The sequence below is a fragment of the Canis lupus genome, chromosome 24, assembly GCF_011100685.1.
Source record: "Canis lupus familiaris isolate Mischka breed German Shepherd chromosome 24, alternate assembly UU_Cfam_GSD_1.0, whole genome shotgun sequence".
Classification (NCBI taxonomy): Eukaryota; Metazoa; Chordata; class Mammalia; order Carnivora; family Canidae; genus Canis; species Canis lupus.
Genome location: NC_049245.1, coordinates 119,719 through 139,575, shown reverse-complemented (window position 1 = coordinate 139,575; position 19,857 = coordinate 119,719). Strand labels below are relative to the sequence as shown.

Below are 19,857 nucleotides of genomic sequence, written 5' to 3'. Positions count from 1 at the left end.
TGGGATCGAGTCCCGCGTCGGGCTCCCTGCGTGGAGCCTGCTTCTCTTTCTGCCTGGGTCTCTGCCTCTCTCTGTGTCTCTCATGAATAAATAAATAAAAAATCATTTTAATGTCTATTTCCTTACTGCTTGTTAATGTGAATGGCTTTCATATGCTGATTAAGCATTTCTATTTCCCTAAAGCAATAATAAAACGTCAATGTTTTGTAAGACGAGCATTTTTCACCCAAAGAAGGAATCCGCCAGTAAGTGGTGGATTCATTCATCAGGCATTATCGGGCACTTGAGCCAGGCTGGGGTCCTTCACGTGGGTCCTGGGTGTGGAGGCACCACGTCCCCAACATCCCCGGTCTGACACCCGCTCTGACCCTGCTGCCCTCCTCTGACAGCCTCCTGGGGACCCAGCGGCCACCCTCGCTGGTCCAGCCCGGGCGTGCTCGTGAGTGAGCATGGAAGAAGAGAGGTACGCTCTGGGCGGTCCGAGGTAGCCCCTTCTTAAGTTTCACGGGGCTAAAGTCTTTATTTGGTCACAGAAACGAGTAAACCAGGTTAAAATGGCCTCACGGGCACTACTGAGGGGACCCAGACATCTGGATCCTGGGAGACCTAGTTTTGCTAAAAGTTTCTTCCAAAAACAATAGAGCCAAGGGCACATTCCACATGGGCCCTCTCTTGGCCCTGAGCAACACATGCCACCTGCACCCTCTCCTCGTCACCAAAGCTTCCTTACCGCGGGTTGGAGGTGGTCGTGGGAAGGGACCGGTCACCTGCCATTTCGTACCTGCCCAGGACCTCGTCCCCACGGATACAGGTTCTTCTTGAAGAGCATGAGCTGGCTAATGTAGCACGGGCCCTGCACAGCCCCCACAGGACTCTGCGCGGCCAGGTCTGCAGGCAGGTGCACCTGGACAGAGCCCAGGCTCTGCACGGAGCTCTGCAGGTCGTGGTGAAGACGCGTGCGGAACTCCATCTGCCCAGCGCTGACGTGGAGCTGGTGCTCCGTGCTTGCAGAGAGGCCGTCCTGAAACAAAGCCCAGGGTCAGCGCCTGCCGTGCCTGTGGGTCAGGTATCTCGGGCCAGAAGCAGGTGAGGGGCGGCGAACAAGGGGAAAGGTGGCCCATCTCAGGGTGCTTGAGATTCGGTGGCCCAAGCAAGCGCTGTGACATGAAGACCTAAGCACCGAAGGACAATACTAACACACAAACTGTTTTCTTTGCTTCTGACGCGTCCTCCCGTGATTTTATGCATTTTGCAACAAGTGTTATACTTTCATTATTCCTCTGGGGGTCTTGTAGCTCATCCAGAAGCAGCCTGAACATTGCGTGGACCTGGCAGTTGACCTCAGCACGGTGCCACAGGGCTCAGCGAGGGGAGAGTTAGGTGTACAGCGCACAAATGCGTGACCGCTAATCGCGGTTCCTCTTACGAGATTCAAGCGGGAGCGTGTTTATTTTCGGATTTCCCAAATGTAATGCTAAACCAGTAAGTCTGGGCAGGAAAGAGGATAAATGGGTAGGAGAGGAGAAAAAGAAGCCTGTCTATGAACTCCTTACAACCTGGGGCCATTTCCTACGGGGGAAAAATCCGGTCAACCCTGCAGTTACTACAGCAGAAACAAACGTCAGTGGATTTTTTTGTAGTTGAATAACAGAATAACATGCTTTTTGCATGAATGCACATTAGGAATCCTTTGCATTACTTCAGTTTGCTCCTCAAGAAGAACGTGTGCTCAGAAATGCTGTCTCTGAGGCTGGTAGCACCGCAGACATCCCAGAAGGAAAGCTACCAAAACGTGGACGGATGGAGCAGAAGCAGCTTTTCATGGGAATATTACAATATTCCCATGAAATACTGATTTTTTAAAAGATTTTATTTATTTATTTATTCATGAGAGACACACAGAGAGAGGCAGAGACACAGGCACAGGGAGAAGCAGGCTCCATGCAGGGAGCCCGACGCCGGACTCAATCTTGGGACCCCGGGGTCACTCCCTGGGCCGAAGGCAGACGCTCAACCTCTGAGCCCCCCAGGCGTCCCAGCACTTGGAATTCAAACCAAAAATTTCCAAGGGCCCCACGACCACCCAGAACAATCAACACAGTACTTGAAGAGCCAATTCTACTTTTTGGTTTCTAGAAGCAGCTACACGAGGGGATGGCTGTTACCCGTGGAGAGAAAAGTCTGATGTACCAACAAGAGATCCGAGATGATCTTGGTCCCCTCTTCTTGCAGGAAGCCCGAATTCCTGGGTTTCTCCCAGTCCGAGGCCTCCAAGACTTCGGATACGAGTAGGATGAGCTCAAGCATCAGCCCCTTGTCCACCGCCAGCCTCCCCGACAGCGGGCTCTGAGCGAGGGGTGCCCGGGCAGACTTCAGGATGAGAGCCGCGCTCCTGAAGCTCAGCTGCGGGAAAAGAGAAGGTGTAAAGGGAGGTCTCCCCATCTCCCCATCCCCGCTTCTTCCATCACTATGGGAAATAAAGCCACTCCAGGGCTCCAGGAACTGGGGATCGAGCCTGGGTTTGGTGCCCAGCGCATTATTGGCCAACTTCATTGGCGCCAACGTCCTCTCTCGTCTTCAGTCTCCTGACCCATGAAACAACCACAGAAAATAAAGGTCCCATGGCCGTTTATGCTAAGACACTACTTGGTTTGAACCCAACAGCTGCTTTACAAACCCTTCTGAAATGGCCCCCACCACCTGCTGCAGGCATCTCGAGCCCACGGAACTCTTAGGGCTCCCAAAGGACCGAGGCCTCTTCCTGCAACGCCCTTGCCCTGTGTCTACCGACAAAATCCTACTCCTGTCCTTCCCAAGCACTTAAGAGGGACCATTTTCTTTTCTTTTCTTTTTTTTTTTTATTGGTGTTCAATTTACTAACATACAGAATAACCCCCAGTGCCCGTCACCCATTCACTCCCACCCCCCGCCCTCCTCCCCTTCCACCACCCCTAGTTCGTTTCCCAGAGTTAGCAGTCTTTACGTTCTGTCTCCCTTTCTGATATTTCCCACACATTTCTTTTCCCTTCCCTTATATTCCCTTTCGCTATTATTTATATTCCCCAAATGAATGAGAACATATAATGTTTGTCCTTCTCCGACCGACTTACTTCACTCAGCATAATACAAGAGGGACCATTTTCGAACACGTGTGAAAGTAGAGAGAATAATACAGTGTTCCAACACGCCCCCCTCCCAGCTGTGGCCCTTACTCATTGGCAACAGATTTTCTATCCCTCCTTGGATTTCTTTTTTTTTTTTTTAAATGATTTATCCATTTATATGAGAGAGAGGTGGAGGAGGGGCAGAGGGAGAGGGAAAACCTTCGGCAGACTCCTTGCTGAACACAGAGCCAACGCAGGGCTGGATCTCACAACCCTGAGATCATGACTTGAGCCGAATCCAAGAGTCACGGGCTCAACCATGAGCCACCCAGGCGCCCTTCCCCCCTCGGATTTCTAGGACAATGTTTTAAAGGAAATCTCAAGCATCATTTCTATCCACCACACATCAGTGTGCATTGCTGACAGATGAGAAGTCTTTCTAAAGACCTGTCCATGACGCTCTGGTCGCACCGAACAAGATGAATCATGGTTCTTTCCCACGTAGCTTTTAGAGCCAATTTCAAATGCCCACCGGGCAGAGTGCTCTCCACACTGCCTTTCTGGGACACTTGGGCACCCTCCTCCTTAAAGGACCCCACATGTTTACTGAAGCAAGTCTGGTCCCACATTTAGCTTCGGTCATCCGGCCTAAAAGACAAAACCAAATGTCCTCCTGCCTTGTGCCTTAGCAGCTCCCGGGAATTGCTAATAAATGCATATTGATGGAATGGAATTAAGATTCTCCTTTCTGACAGCATGCTTGGTTAACCAAAATGTTAATGTTTCAGAAATACTTCCTGAAATCAAACTCTTTCACCAGCAGTAAAATTAGCTAGTCTGGAAATACCCAGAAACCACTATGAACAGCACCATACAGGAAGGAACTCATCATCCATGTTTTCAGTGTTTTAAAGAACACACTACGACCATTTGTCATACTGGATGTTTTTCAACCAAAACTATCGGAAGCAGTTTCTGGAAATGAGAGCCACGGTCAGGTTTGTCGGGGCACAGTCAGGGGCAGGGAGCACAGTCGGGGAAAAGGAGGACAGTCGGGAGGCAGGGAGCACAGTCGGGAGGCAGGGAGCACAGTCGGGGGCAGAGAGCACAGTTGGGGGCAGAGAGCACATTTGGGGGATAGGGAGCACAATTGGGGCAGAGAGGACAGTTGGGGGCAGAGAGGACAGTCAGGAGGCAGGGAGCACAGTCAGGGGTCAGGCAGACAGTCGGGAGGCAGGGAGACAGAGGGCAGGGAGACAGTCAGGGGACAGGGAGCATAGTCAGGGAGAAGGGAGCACAATCGGGGGCAGAGAGGACAGTTGAGGGCAGAGAGGACAGTTGGGGGGCAGGGAGCTCAGTTGGGGTCAGAGAGGACAGTAGGGGTCAAGGAGCACAGTAGGGGGCAGGGAGGACAGTCGCGGGTAAAGGAGGACAGTCAGGGGCAGGGAGTACAGTCAGGGGCAGGGAGCACAGTCGGGGGCAGGGAGCATAGTCGCAGGGCAGGGACGACAGGCAGGAAGTGGATGCGAGGGCGGGGGAGGAGGTGCGGGTGTGGGAACCAGTGGGCGGCTGCAGTGACGCGCCTGAGCCCTGAGGAGGCCCGTGTGGAGGCCCCAGGTCAGTGTCACCGTCATGCAGACATAACGGAGAAGGTGGTGGTGAGACCCCCGTCCCCCTCCCGGGGAGGAGGTGCAGAGAGCATAGGGCCAGGGACGCTGCCCTGGGGCATGGGGCACCGAGCAAAGAAGGGAGGAGCCCACAGCGGTCACAGCCAGGAGACTGTCCCGGCGGGGGGAGGGGGGGTTCCCGACAGGACGGGAGTTGGCTGGCGCTGGGACAGGACAGGCTCCCTGCTAAGGCGGGACAGCAGCCAGATCCCCTCAGCTAAAGTGTGCAGGTGCCACAGGCAAGAGCCAGCTTCCTGCAGGCCCGGCTCTGAAGAGGAGCCAGAAATGGGGTGACGTCCAGAGGGATTGTAAATAAGTGACATTCTGAGCAAGCAGGGGATCATCCCGCAGAGAGGGAGAAATGGGAAAGGCAGCCAAGAGCTCCGACCTGGAGCTGGGAGGGTTGACAAGAAAGAAGGGTGGGGGCAGGGGGTCAGTGTGGGCTCAGATCGACATCTCGGGGTTGTGGAATCAAGCCCCATGTTGGGGTCTGAGCTTGGCAGGGAGTCTGCTGGAGATGCTCTCCCCCCTTCCCACTGTGGGCTCTGTCTTTCAAATAAATAAATAAAATCTTGGAAGGAAGGAAGGAAGGAAGGAAGGAAGGAAGGAAGGAAGGAAGGAAGGAAGGAAGGAAGGAAGGAAGGAAGGAAGGAAGGAAGAAGGAGGGAAGGAGGAAGGAGGAAGGAGGGAAGGTGGGAGGGAGGAAGAGAGGAAGGAGAAATCTATAAACAACTTATAAAACTGAACACCCATAAAACAAATAATCAAGTTAAAAATGGGCAGAAGAGGGGCGCCTGGGTGCCTCAGCTCAGTCGATTGAGCCTCAAACTCTTGATTTCAGCTCAGGTCATGATCTCGAGGTTGTGAGATCGAGCCCGTTGTGCTCAGTGGGGAGTCTGCCTGACATTCTCTCTCTCCCTCCAGCGCTCCCCTATGTCCGCTCTCTCTCTCGCTCTCTCACTCACACACACACACACACACACACAAAGACATTTCTCAAAAAAAAAAAAAAAACCCACTCAAACAGCAGAGACATGGAGAGATACTCGACATCACTTGTCATCAGGGAAATGCAGAGCAGACCCCGATGAGGTCCCACCTGACACCTGTCAAAATGGCTAAAATTAACACGGGAACAACAGGTGTTGGTGAGGATGAGAAAGGGGCACCCCACTGCTGGCGGGGACGCAAGCTGGCGCAGCCGCTCTGGAGAACAGCGTGGACGGCCCTCGGAAAGTTCCATTGGAGCTACCCTAGGACCCAGCAGTAGCACTGCCAGGTGCTTACCCAGGGTATACAGGACACTGATTCCAAGGCCTGTGCACGGCAGTGCTCACAGCAGCAAGGTCCTCCACAGCCCCACCGTGGAAGGAGCCCAGGTGTCCACCGGCCAAGGAATGGGTCGGGGAGCGGTGCTGTGCACGCGGTGGAAGGTTACTCAGCCATAAAAAGGAATGAAATCCTGCCACGGGCAGCGGTGCGGATGCTCCTAGAGCTTATTACGTGAAGCGAAGTCAGTGAGAGGAAGACTAGCACCGTGTGGTTGTGCCCCCGTGTGGAATTTAAGGACCAGAGCAAGCAAGCGAAGGGGAAGGAACCAAGGAACGGACTCTGCACTCTAGAGAACAGGCTGCTGGTGAGCAGGGGGCAGGGCGCAGGTGACAGGGACGAAGGGCGCCTGTCGTGAGGATCACCTGGCCGTATGGAAGGCGGAGCCGCTGCACCGAGCACCTGAGGCTAACAGTACCCTGCAGGCTGGTTACACTGGAATTCAAATAAAAACTTGAAAGAAAGAAGAGGAGGCTGGAAACCCTGTACCCAGGTTCGTAACAGAGAGCCACCCCCTTACCCGGAGCATGTGTCGCACGGGTGATACCGCCGGAACCTCTCTACTTGGGGTTTCCTGGCCTCTGTATTGGGGAACGAGCTCATCCCCGGTGATCTGGGATGGGTGGCCCTATTCACGCGAATTCTCAGGGCAAGTCCCGCATCTAGTTTAAGTGTCAAACCATAGCCTGCACTGTGGGTCCTTTAACAACTGACCGAGGGCCTCCCAATTATGCAAAAACAAACAACAACATAGGAAAGCACACTTGGGAGGAGACGACTCACCTTACGAGGGAAGCGTAGGAGGCCCCTCAGCATGAGGACGGAGTGGGTCATGTCTTCCTGACCGGGACAAACAAGCAAACACACGGGGACGGAGAGAGAAGGAAAGTTCGTCACGGTCCCAAGTGGCGTCGCTCCCAGCATCCTCCCGCACGCAGAGCACATCCTGGTCTCTGAGCCGAGACGGTGGAGGCACCGTCCCCTGGACCCACCTGGCCGGCTAGGGCCCTGTGTCCTCCGGGCGTCCCCTGGCCTCTGGCCTCCCCCAGCCCAGCGGGGTGTGACCAGAAGGGCCAGAGAGAAGGCCGGAGCTTGGGGAAGTTCGGGAAAAGGGTGAGAGGCGCCAAGGGGGGAGAAACAGAACTGTGCAGTTCTTGGGTTGGGGCTTCAGCGTCACAGGGCCCTGGGCATGTTCTGAGACGCAAGCACCCTCGGGTGGCTGCCGGCGGCGGGAGACGCAGACGTGTGCTCATCGGGCCCAGAGGCATTTGCACATGCGCCCATTTCCTTCCAAGCCCAGATCATCATACACTTGACTCGGTCATTTCGTGGTTGACAAGTCAAGTCAGGCGGGATTCACCCCCCTTGGCTTAGAGAAACACGAGCAGAGAGATCTGCAGTGATACTGGGGCGCACACCCGGGCCAGGCGGGCTGGCCTCCCGACCTCCCTCCTTGACCATGTTTCACAAGCTAGACGGTGTGCTGGTGAGCCCGCCGGCCACGGGCCTGCCACAGGGATGCCACTGGGGACACGGAGCCCACCCTGCTCCCACCGCACCTGATCTGCCACAGGCAGTCCACACGCAGAAGAAATCAGCGCATCCTGTATCCGCGACCACTGGCCACACGAGGGACTTCGGTCCTCCGCGGCCCAGCGACTCAGGACCCTGGTGATCGTGGTGATATAGTTCCTGATCTCGGTGTAACTGCCCATCAGCTGAAGGGTGGACAGGTGCTTCAGGCTGGAGTTATATCTGAAGGAAACGGAAGACTTGTCGGGATTGCTCCAGCCTGCTGCAAGCCTGCCCCGCCTGCGGCCCGGAGGACTTCTACCTGGTATAGAAAACTCCTTGGGGGGTCAGGGCAGACGGGGAATGGCTCGGAGGACAGGCAGTCGGTGCAAGAGAAACTCAGAAAAGGCTGTGAGGCCTAACATCAGAACTCCGAAAGACCCCTGAGCAGAGCTGAAACGGGCCCAGTGCCAAGCACAATGGCAGAGCTGCATTGCGGCGCACAACGCAGGACGGGCCTGAACTAGACGGAGACAGCAACGTGGCCACAGCTGGCTGGAGGTCCCCAAGCATCTGAACCCCGCACCCTGGTTATGTGGGGTTTGTGCCAGGAACGCAAGAGCAGCCCAAGTATGATAATCAGTCAGGATGATAGCCCATGGTAACGGACCGAGGGACACAACCCACATCATCCTCTCCATGGAGCCAGCGAACCGCTGACAAAATCCAACACCCTTTCATGATAAAAAAATACCATAAATCTAGGAATGCAAGGGAACTTCTTCAACCTCAAAACAAACACACCTATGGAGAACCTACAGCGAACACGACACTAAGTGGTGAACGATGAAAGGCTTCCCGGCTTAGACTGGAAGAGAGCCCCCACATCTCCATACTGGCCACTTCTATTCACCTTTGACTGGAAGAGTCCAGCCCAGGTGAGTCAGCTAGGGGGAAAAGAAAAAGTTATCCAGGTTGGAAAGGAAGGAGTAAAGCTCTGTTTGCAGAATGGAAAAGCGACGTGAAAAATCCCCAAGAACGCACTAAGAAGCTATGAGAACAAATAAATGAGTGTGCAAGGCCGCAGGAAACAGGATCGATAACATAAACACCGATTGTATAGCTACACAGTAGCAATAAGAATCCAAAAGCAGAATTTAGGAAAAACAACTCCATTTACAATAGCATTAAAAAGAATAGGATGCTTATAATTACACTCCACCAAAAAAATTCGATACCTGTACCCTGGAAACTATGAAACATTGCTGAAAGAAATTAAAATCTAATAAAGGGAAAACCGCAGATGGGTGGACTTCATGTTCTCAAGATGACGATCTTCGCAGAGCGATCTACAGACTCCAGGCAGTGCCTGTCGAGATCCCCGGGGGGCTTTGTGCTGACGTTGCCAAAATAACCCCCAGGAGACCCAGAATAACCAGAACGGGCTTGAACAAGAAGAACAAGGCTGGTGGGTTCGTGTTTCCCAATTCCAAAATACGCTAGGAAGTTGCAGGAGGGAAGACGGCGTGGCTCGGGGTGAGGGGGACGCGGCAGACGGAGCTGCACTGAGGCTCCGCGGCATTCCTGGCCAATTGATTTTGACCAAGGGCCTGGGACAGGTTAATGGGGAGAGATTGGCCTTTCTGACGCACGATGCTGAAAGAACTAAATATACCTGCAGAAAAATGAACTTGGAGCCTTACCTCACGCCACACGCACACTGGCCCAGAGGGGATCACCGGGCGGCCCTGCGGCCCAGCAGCTCCCCCTCAGGCATCCGCCACACCCCGCATCTCTGTTCCTAACAGCATTATTCCTAACAGTCAGAAGCAGAAACACATCACACGTCCACCAACTGATGAACAGATGAACAGGTGGCGGGCCCACAGCCGAGTGCCACCTGGCTCACAGAGGCGGGGTCGCGACAGCCCCGCAACGTGGATGGACCTCAAAGACGCCGCTCAAGCAAAGGGCCAGACACAAAGGAGCACACGGGGCGTGAGCCTGCTTGCAGCCACGTCCAGGACCGGCAAATCTGTGGGAGGACGTACGTAGGGGAGCTGTCGGGGCTGCAGGAGGGAGCCGCGTGGTCGGGAAAGGAGGGGGACGGCGAGCAAGCCCGAGGGTGTAGGGGACAATGGCAAAGCCCCAAAGCTAGGGGTTGTGATGCTGGCGCTCGGCTGTGTTGTGCACCGAACCCAAGGGGCCAAACGCACGCAGGTGGGATCCCGGCACGGCGGGCGCCCTGCAGGCCGCGGCCACCTGGGCGCATCGCACACACCTGAGTCAGGGCCGCAGAGGCAGACCCCTGGCTGTTTCTGTTCTCATCCCCAGAGGACGGGTCCCCGGGAGCCACCACAGACCCTGCCTGTGGCTATCGGGGGACACCCTGCTCCCGAGGAGGTGCGGGCCGGCCCGAGGGTGTCCCCGCACAGCACACTCACGTGTCCTCGTCCAGGCAGAGGCTCCCGTGGAAGTGGGGCAGCACGGTCACTGCCACCACGCATGGGAGCGTCCGGGAGCCCACGCCGTCCGTGATCTCCGTGGACACCATGACTGGAAGGGAACGTGGGAGGAGGGTCACTGTGGAGACCAAATGCCCAGCATCCAGAGTCTCTGGGCAGATCCATGCGCCCAGGAGGTGACATCACAACACAGCAGGCCTGGGCCTAAGCGGGGGGCCACCCCGCAGGGGTTCCAACAGTGCCACGCGGCAGTATGGGGCCCTGGGCACTGGAGAGCATCCGGCAGGATTGGCCGTGGGCCCGGAGCCACAGACGTGGCCGCCACGGGCCTCAGGAGCCCGGCAGCGTCACTCACGCACCCAGGCACTCCCTCGTCCGGCCTGCAAGCCCGGCACGCCAGCAGCAGCATGACACAGCGGTGACGGGCCCGGCCCCCCGGGAGACAGGGGCCACCCGACCTCGAGGATCAAGGGCACAGTGATCGTTCGAAGCAGCTCCTGAGCAATGCACGGAGAGGGCAGGTCTGGGGGCAAAGCCGGGACTTCCTTACGCAGCCCTGGGAGCGGCCCGGCCAACGGCTGAGCAGGCCCGGCTACAGGCCCGTGACCAGGGCTTTGCGGGCGGACCCGAGCGGGCGCTGCTGCCATGGAGGCCACAGGGCCAGCCCGGAGCTTCACCGAGGCACAGACCAGACGCAGGTGGCCGCGTAAAAGGCTTCGCAACCGGAAACACAAAGCCAAGGGTCTGGCACTTGATTTTGACCATCGGCGTTTCTCCAGACGTGGCCCCTGGACCCTGGGCCACCCAAACAGTCCAGGCACATGCCCAGCAGGACACTGAGCCCGCAGGCAAGGGGGCCAGTCCCGCGGCGAGAGGGCTGGTGCCACAGGGACGTGGGGCTTCCAGGGCAGAGCACGGGGCCCCCCGGGAGGTGGAGAAGGTGAGAGCACCAGCGGGCAGATGGGCAGGCTGTACCCAACCCGCAGCCTGGGGAAGCCACCCGCAAGAGATGCGCTGCACCCGTTCCGCTCATGTGCCCCTGCCCCCATGACCCTGGAAGTCAGGTCTTCACAGGCATCCATCACCCTGGTGTGCACAAGCCTCCTGTGCTCCTCAGGGTGGGGGGGAGGGCTGAATGACATCACCACCCCCCGCCCCCGACCCGCTCAGTGGCTGTGGCCTGAAGTCTAGGTCTGCAGATTCACATCAAGAAGCCCTTTCGTCCGACACGGAGCCGAGGCCCTGCCCCGACATCCTGCGGGCGTCTCCCCGGCCCTGGGGTCTGTCGGCCTTCAGATGGGGTCCCATGTGGCCACAGGGGGGCGTGGGTGAGGGGCCTGTGGGCTGCGGACCAGCGAGGGCTGCAGGGCCAACTCCAGCGGGTGGGGGAGGCGGGGGAGCATCCGCATGCAGGACTGTTTCAAGGAGACACGGGGCGTGCACAGCTTCACTGTGGAGGAATTCATGACCCAGGCCACGCACAGAGGCCCCTGCGGTCGGAACGCCCTTGCCCAGCGTCACTGACCTGGGTCCCACGCGGGGCCACCTCATGCCCTGTGCTACGTGAGTATAGGCGGCTGGTCTCAAAGGCTGAATTCATGAATGCAAGTGTTCTTGGGCATTGTGGCCCTTGCATATAGTTCAGTTACAACCTCCAGGTACAAGAAATGAATCGACTTACAGTTAATATTGCTAATGCTCTGTTTCGAGCTAAAAAAAAATAGGGGATCCTGATAATCTAAGAAGCACAAGATGTTTTAAGATGAATACATAACAATGGTAATTTCTAGACACATAGTTTGAAGACTTCCTAGGTTAGGGAGGCAGGGGAAGGTCTAGGGCCGTCAACGAGCACCGCCAGCCGTCCAGGCCCACGCCCGACTCACCTTTGTAATTGTCCGAGGGCTCGCCCGCCGGCAGCACGAAGTAATACTGGGTGTCTCTCCCGTGGTACAAAGTGTGTTCGGAGGCATTTCCTATCCGGTAACTAAATTTGTAACGAAAGTCCTAGGATCCGTTCCATACGGGGGCAAAACACAATGTTGAACAAACCGAATTAGATCCCCAGTAAACACACAGCCCTGCGTCCCTCACTCCACCCAGGACCCTTGTTGGTAGACGGGCTGGGGCCGGGCAGGGGCTGCTCGCACGGGGGTGACCACCGACCTCCGGGGCCCCTTGCCTAGCACCAAGAGGGCCCCATGCTGTGCTGTCACTCAGGGTGGCGCGCTCCCCGAGCCTGGGAACCCCAAAAGCCACAGAGACACAGATATCTGGGCCTCCTGGGGGTAAGTTCTGTCTCTTTCAAATGAATAAATAAAATCTTAAAAATAAATAGGACTTAATAAGGAAAAAAAAGAAGAGCAGGGCACTTGGGACCTGCAGGAGGCCAGGATCTGAGCCCTGGGGCCGCGCGTGGTGGGTTTGTGGGAGGAGCAGGCCTGGCACCCGAGAGGCTGGAGGGCATCCCCACAGCACCCCTGCGCCAACCCCGGCGCCGAGCTTCACACCCACAGCACTTCCCCGAGCGCCTCCTCTACCCCGGCCTCTGGGACGGACCCGCGTGGCCACGCGTACCGGTCTCATCGCCATGCAGAAGATGCTGAAGACGGTGTGAGCCTCGAGGCCGCGGTGTGGCTGCACCTGGCAGGCCACGTCCCGCGGGGCTGGATGCAGGGTCAGGTACAGCTGCGCCCTCCCCAGCAGGCCGCGCGTGGAGGCTACAGCAGAGGATGAGGCATGAGGGCCGCACCCCCCATGGTGCCGTGTGTGAGGGGCAGAGACACAGCCTCGCAGCCCATCCCAAGGCCGAGGCCGGCCTGGCGAGCGTGGGAGTGGAGGGGGGGCGGGGGGAGGGCTGCTGGGGCGCACAGGGACACGAGCGGGACAGCAGGGACGACCCAGGCCTCAGCGCTCAGGCTCTGAGTCTCCCCACCCCGAGGCAGTGACCAGCCAAAGCCAACAGCCCCCGTGTCCGCACTTGGACAAATGGCAGTGGCAGTGGGAGTGAGGTGTGGCCACAGGTTTGCTTGGCGCCTTCGTGGCCACAAAAGCAAAGGTCTCCCACGTGCTTGACGCAGGCGCCCGGGGGTGCATTTCTGGACGCACCGAGTGAGGGGCTGCAGGACATTTGCAAAGTCGTCAGGCAGAGACGGGGCATGGGAGTGATGGCTGGGGACCCCTCGGGCTTCGGGAAGGGAGGCCCATCGGGCTACGGGGCTGGGGACTCGGCCCAAGCGGCGGACTGTGACTCTAACCCGTGCACACGCATAAGCCATCAGGTCATATGGAACCAAAAGCCTCGGGAAATGTGGCAGAAAATGTAAAACTGCCCCCGAAGGGAGATGTGAGAGCGGGTTATGGAGCAGCCAGAAGGGTGCGGAGCAGGCGCCGTGCGAACAGGCGGCTCACAACCCAGGCTGCGCAGAACCACCGTCACCTCCTCGGGGCTCAACAGGCGTACAAGTCATCAGTCAATTTGCGGGGAGAGAACCAATTTACACAGTTGTCTTGGGGGAAAAAAACCTAATGCACACGTCATTTTCTGTCTTCCTAGAGGCAAACATCTCCACCTTTACCGTGACCTAAACACGCTGCTGACCCCATACGGCCCAGAAGCACGGGGGGAGAGGTTCAAGGGGCGGAGGGAGCTCAGCGCGCTCCGGAGCGAGGGGATGGACGGGGCTGCAGCTTCCAGAAGCGCCATGAATCATGACAACCCGCTTCCCCGGGCGCCTGGGGGCTCAGGTCTCCCCGACCTGCCTCTCCCCGCTCCTGCTCGCTTTCTCTCGCTCTAATAAAGAAAATCTTTAAGAAAAAGCAAACCCTGATGGTCCCCGCAGCAGGGCCGGCGGGCAGCGGGACGTACCCACGGAGGCTTGCACGACGTATGTCTCCCCGGGGCTCAGCGAGAACGGCTTTATTGTCACTGCGTGTCCCGTGATGCCTGCGGACAAGGGGGCGTCAGCAGGCTGCGGACACACAGACCCCGGCCCCGGAGCCGCCTGCGGAGCGTGATCGCTGCCTCCGCCACCGCCCTCAGGGTGCGACCCGCCTGGCTGTGGGCCTGGGAGCCCCCTGCAGCCCCCCCTGCCCGAGCACCCTGAGCGGGGGCCTGGGGTCACGTCTGGATCGCACTCGGCTCTGGCAGCGAGCGGACCCTGGCGGGAGCCCACATCACACTTGTGCCAACTGGGGCATCCACGGGGTCCCACGGGACACATGGGGTCTGCCCACGGCGCATGATTAAGGCGTTTCAAAGCGATGTTCTCGTCTCCAAGGGCACCGACTGGGAAGCATTTCTTAAATCTGGGTATGACTACTGCCCACTGGTGACGGGTCCCCTCCTTAGCGGCCAGAGGCTGACCCCAAGCACGGGCTGGTGGTCTCAGCAGGGAAACCCTGGTTTCCCGAAATGTGGCAGGGGATGGGGAGGAGACAGCCATGTGATGTCAGGGGAACCCCGGGGCTCCAGGGCGGGAGTGCAGTCCCACGCGCAGCACCGCCAGCAGAGCCCCCGTGCCCACGTCACGTGTTGGCCGCCCCCAGGGAGGACATCCGGGTCCCCGGCTTTGGGGGGCTGCCTGGCACAGGCTTGGTGGCCCCTGCACCCCACGGCCTGCAGACAGGGCTCCCGGTGGGCCACAGAGGAGCCCCCCACCTTGGAGTGGAGCCTCTGCACCCTGTCCACAGAGGGACACGCGAGGAAAAAAGGCACAATGAGCCCTCGGGCTGCTCTCTTGAAAGGAAAACTTGCAGAGGAAACTGAGGTCTGGTCCCCAACCCCTGACCAGCTGCGAATCCCCAGACGTGAAGCGAGTGCTCCTACCAGAGGCCGTGTAGCTGCGGAAGAGGGCGCGGCCCACCGGGGCCTTGGGCCAGTCCACCATGAGGGCCGGCCCGGCCGCGGGGCGCAGGGGGCCCAGCAGGTTGTCCCCATCCCCCTGGCCCCCACCAGGACTCGAACTCGGGTCTGCTCCCGGGAGGCTAGCGCCGGACCCTAGGAAGACAAGCCAAGGCAACGGATGGTCAAGGGACAAGTCCCAGTGACGTCCCAGAAGGCCAGTGCCCCAGCTGAGCCCAGCAGAGCAGACAACGCTGGCCACTGCCGTCCTACAGGCCAAGCCAGGGCGAGTGAGGACAGACACGGCGGGGTGTGGAGGGGACCCAGCAGGTGGGCCATGGCCAGGCCATCGCCTGGGGCAGGTGCAGACACAGGCCGGAGCCAGCTCTGCAGTGAGCACCCGGAGGAGGGGGGGAAATGCGACTTGAGGGGGTGAGGAAGCAGGAAACGAGGTGGGAGAAAGTGCCAGAAAGCCACTGAGGATGGCCTGCGGGGGGCCCGGCTGCACCCTGAAAGCACCCGGGCGCGGGCTGTCCAGGCGGCGGGAAGGGAGGTGGAGACGGAGGAAGAGCTCACGGGTGCCCGGGCACGCGGCGGTGCCAGGATGCCACGGAGGACGGACAGACTGACTGCAGACTCACAGTCGCCGGGAGGAGATGCCGTGAGAACACGACCCGCGCGGGGCTCGGAACCGACTCACAGGCAGGAAGGCGATTCCATCAACACTGTGCTTTCCCTTCATTCAGCCTTATTTACGGGGCACCTGCTGTGAACCCGGGTGAGCCCTCACACACCTGCGTGGACACGGGGTGGAGCCGGGACAGGCCTAATGACACCGTGGAGGCAGGGGAGGAGGGCGCCGACGACGCCAGGCTGGACAGATGGACAAATCCGCCATGACCATCTGGCTGTCCTGACACAGAGGGACATGTCACCCCCTGAGCTTCCAGCCATCCTGTCCAGTGATGGATACGTCCTCCACCAAGCACTATCTGTCCCTCGAGCCAGAGTCCAGGCACCGTGATCATCTGGATCGAGGGTCCACGCTGGCCGTGGAAGCGCGCCCGAGGGCAGGAGCAGGGCCACGGGGGGAGAGCTGGCAAGCACCGAGAGCTTCAGCAGCGGCAAGGACACGGGGCTCTCACAGGAGCAGAGCTGGCGGAGACGGAGGCGGGACGGCCCAGCAGGAGGAAAGCACCGGCGGGAAGGAGGCCGGGCTCCACGGGGACACCTCGGGGCTCCGGCCGCCAACACCCGTGGACCAAGGTGGGGGCCATGGACGGCGCCTCTGGGGGCCTGGGGCTACCTGGGGCTCTGGAGCAAGGGACCCCGAGTACAGAGGAGGCTGAGCCAGAAGATCGGGGTGGACAGTGCCCTGCAAAGGAGTCTCAGCTTTTCCCTGTGCCTCTGGGAGCTCTCAGTGCTCATGATGCCAGGGCAGAAGGGGAGCTCTCGACTTCAGAGACTTCAGAGCCTGGGCTGGCGTGGGGACAGCGACACGGGGAACCCCAGAGAGAGGGGACACCTTGCAGCCTGGGCTGGCATGGGGACAGGGGGACACGGGGAGCCCCAGCACGGTGACGGTGACGACTCACAGTGGGCCGGCTGTCTCCCTGTGGGTGGCACCGCCTCCTGGATGTCCCCGTAGTCGGCTTCGAAGTCTATGGGGAGGAGCACAGCACTGCCCGTGACGTGCACAGGCCTCCCGAGGCGCCCACGGCCGCCCAGGCCTCGTGCAGGGTCCACCCACGGCTCGGCAGCGTCACCCCATTGCTGGGGCCGTGGAGGGGCAGGCGGCTGGGTGCCTGGCTCCCCGGGATGAGCCGCCGTGGGTACAGGGCCGAAGCCAAGCTCTCGCTCCCCCCAGGCTCCCCTGTCCCTTCAGAGAGCCTCGTGCCCCTTCCCCTCAGCAGGACGGAGGTAGATACATCCCCGCGGCTGTCCTGTCCCGGGGGCTGGGGGTGCAGAGGCCCCCCACCCGCTGGCCTGAGGCCCGGGGCCCCTGGGGCGGGGACATCTGCCAGGCTGCTGCCCAAGGAAGGTGCACGTCGGTGACATCACGAGGGGACGGTGCTCCCCGACAAAGGGTCCCCTCTCCACTTGGGAGGCACAGAAATGGTTCGGGTGCAGCCTGGAAACTGGGGGGAAAGGGAAGGGCCGGGGCACCGGGACGGAGTGGGGGACAGGACGGCCCTGAGCCCGACACGGCCTCGCTGGGGAGAAGGGACCTGAGCACGAGCGTCCTGCAAGCTCAGCACTTACCAGAGGGGGACGGCGACGGGCTCCAGGGCGACCAAGTCCCAGGGGACCCCGCGAACCGGCGAGCCAGTCCAGGGAACGCGGCGTCGCCCGCATCAGGAAGCGGGTGCGTGTCGACGGGCCCCAAGGATAGTGTCCCCGGGAGTGACGGTCCCGGCTGCACCCGGGGCTGTGGTGACTGCTTCTGTGAGGACGCCGCACCCGTCCCACGGGGCTCCGGGCAGCTCGCCGCCGTGGACGGTGCGCTGGACGGCAGCTGCATGGAATCGGCCCCCAGGCCGGCAGCGCCCAGCAGCCCCACCGCCCTGCAAAAGGGACCTGGACCAGACGGGCACCAGGGTCAGACGTTGGGGTAGGAGCAGTACACGTGTCACCCTGCGGGCACTGGGCCCTGGGCCCCAGGGGCCTGAGCATCTGACTCTTCATTCTGTCTCGGGTCGCGATCCCAGGTCCTGGGATCGAGTCCCGTGTGGGGCCCCGTGCTCAGCGGGCGTTTGCTTCTCCCTCCCCCTCCCCCTGCTCACGTTTGCTCTCTCTCAAATGATTACATAGAAAATCTTTTTAAACAAACAAATAAAAAGAAACAAAACCGCGTACGGACGTCATCAGCATGCCACCTTCACACACGTGACCCCTACCTGGGAAGGACTCGTGCAGGAAGTGGCGGGGAGCTTGGTTCCCCGGGGGGAAGCAGGGAGGTAGGTGGAGGAGCAGAGCTAGTGTTCGCGTTGGTCCGCCTGCACCTGCCCTCCCCCACACACCTGGCGCAGGTTAGTCCTGCCTCCTCTAGACACGCTCACCTGTGCCCCCCCCCCCGCCCCCCGTGTGGTCAATCTAAGCGGCGCTGCCTTGAGTTACGAGAAAGGATTTCTACGGGGTCGCTCCGGGACTCCTCGCTGCCGTCACAGCGAGACTGTCGGGCGATAGAGGGAGATACTCGCTGCTGTGCTGCAACCCGTGCGCCGGCTGTTTGCTCGTCAGCCCCTCCGCGTCCCCCCGACTTTGGTTCTGAAAAGCCCACAGGGCGTGGGAAGGGCCCTGCAGGAGGGGCGCCCGCGTGGTCACGCCCGCCGGAGGGCACGGCCGGAACATGGGTCTGGGCAAGTCCGCGTCTGCCCCGGGACCTGAGGCCTCTGCCTCCCCGGGTGGGCGAGGCCAAAGCGGCTGGGGCCGTACCGTCTGTTCGGGTCCCTTCCGTGGCATTGACCAGGAACAGGTCCCAGGAGTAAGACAGGCGGGGCCCCGCGGCACACACGTCGCACTCAGCACGCAGGGAAAGCTCTTCGTTCCAGTTGACAAGCGCGTCCTTGAAGCTGCCCCGGGAGATGCGGACAAACCTGCACCGCGCAGACCCCGGGTGGGGTGTTAGGGGCAGCCGGGGGGCTTCGGCCTCACTCTCCCGGGGGCGTGTGGCACCGGCAAGGCCGGCACGACGGAGCCTACGGGCTGACCGAGCCTGCACACACTCCCCCAGCACCGACCGCCTCGCGCCCCAGGCCGCGCACCCTGCCCAGGAGGCCGTGCGACCCCCCATGCTGCACAGAGCTCAGGCAGGGCCAGGCCGGCACCCTGACCCCCACCCTGGGCCGTGCACCCTGCCCGGGAGGCCGCGCGACCCCCCCCCCACGCTGCACAGAGCTCAGGCAGGGCCGGGCCGGCACCCTGACCCCCACCCAGGGCCATGCACACTGCCAGGGAGGCCGCGCGTCCCCCTCCCCACGCTGCACAGAGCTCAGGCAGGGCCAGGATGACACCCTGACCCCCCTCAGGCCACGCACCCCGCCCTCCCCACCCAGGGAGGCTGCCTTCCCCCACCCCTGCTCCCCTCACCTCGGACCCCCCCTGCCACCCGGAGCCTGACCTGGGTGCCCCCATTGCCAGGTGCATCCTTCATGCCCACGGCCCCGTCCACTCTCGGCCGCCTGCTGCCCCTACCCTACACGTGGTACCCCAGCTCCCTCAGGCCTGCGGGCCGAGCCTCCTCCCCTCCTCCAGGCCCTGCTGCCACCCAGGCTCTCGCCGTCCTGCGGGACATGATGCAGTGCCCTGGCCCCCAGGCCCGCTCCAGTGGGGTGTTTGCTTGTGGATGCGGGGCCCTCAGCAGGTCAGGGTGGGGGAGGCCCCCGAGTGGGTGCGTGGTGCCGGCATCTCCCACGTGAAGGCGCCGGTCCGCGCGGGTCTCAGACTGCAGCCCGTAGGTGCAGCTCCCGGCGCAGGAGGGGTGGGGGCGTGGGGAGAGCACGGCGCACAGGCTCCCCGGGGCTCAGGCTGGCCCGTCCCTGTGTGTGCGTCCGCCCCTAAGTGCTCACACGTCTCCCGCAGGGGTGCAGTCGGGCCAGGAGGGGCCCACCCGGCCCAGCCCGGGCCTCACAGCTGGCAGTGTCCACCCTCCTCCCTCACAACACAGTCCAGGAGGGTTTCAGAGTCAGCGCTTTGTCTCAGGGCCCTCAGGTGGCTGCCTCGGCTCAGGTCCAGGTCCCGGGGTCCGGGGATCGAGTCCCGATGGGCTCCCTGCTCAGCGGGGCGACCACTGCTCCCTCCGCCCCTGCCCCTCCCCCCATGCGTTCTCTTTCTCTCTCTCTCTCTCTCTCTCTCTCTCTAATACAAAAATAAAATATTGACAATTAGTACATTTGGTATCTTGCAAGGAGCAGAATTACATAGTGCTTTGTATTTTT

At 60.3% G+C, this 19,857-nt stretch overlaps 1 protein-coding gene across 1 annotated transcript in view; it reads right to left on the bottom strand.

Annotated features, from left to right (window-relative positions):
• LOC119877460 (polycystic kidney disease protein 1-like 1) overlaps window positions 1-19,857 on the bottom strand; it is a 79,964-nt gene that overhangs the window by 36,722 nt on the left and 23,385 nt on the right. Inside the window, exons 16-27 of the mRNA XM_038571395.1 lie at window positions 18,356-18,516; window positions 17,183-17,497; window positions 16,516-16,581; window positions 14,906-15,076; window positions 13,946-14,023; window positions 12,655-12,797; window positions 11,964-12,084; window positions 10,057-10,168; window positions 7,660-7,855; window positions 6,884-6,940; window positions 2,191-2,403; window positions 782-1,021 (exon numbers count right to left, since the gene is read on the bottom strand). Coding sequence (XP_038427323.1) covers window positions 782-1,021; window positions 2,191-2,403; window positions 6,884-6,940; window positions 7,660-7,855; window positions 10,057-10,168; window positions 11,964-12,084; window positions 12,655-12,797; window positions 13,946-14,023; window positions 14,906-15,076; window positions 16,516-16,581; window positions 17,183-17,497; window positions 18,356-18,516 — 1,873 coding nt within the window. The remainder of the gene's footprint in view (window positions 1-781; window positions 1,022-2,190; window positions 2,404-6,883; window positions 6,941-7,659; window positions 7,856-10,056; window positions 10,169-11,963; window positions 12,085-12,654; window positions 12,798-13,945; window positions 14,024-14,905; window positions 15,077-16,515; window positions 16,582-17,182; window positions 17,498-18,355; window positions 18,517-19,857) is intronic.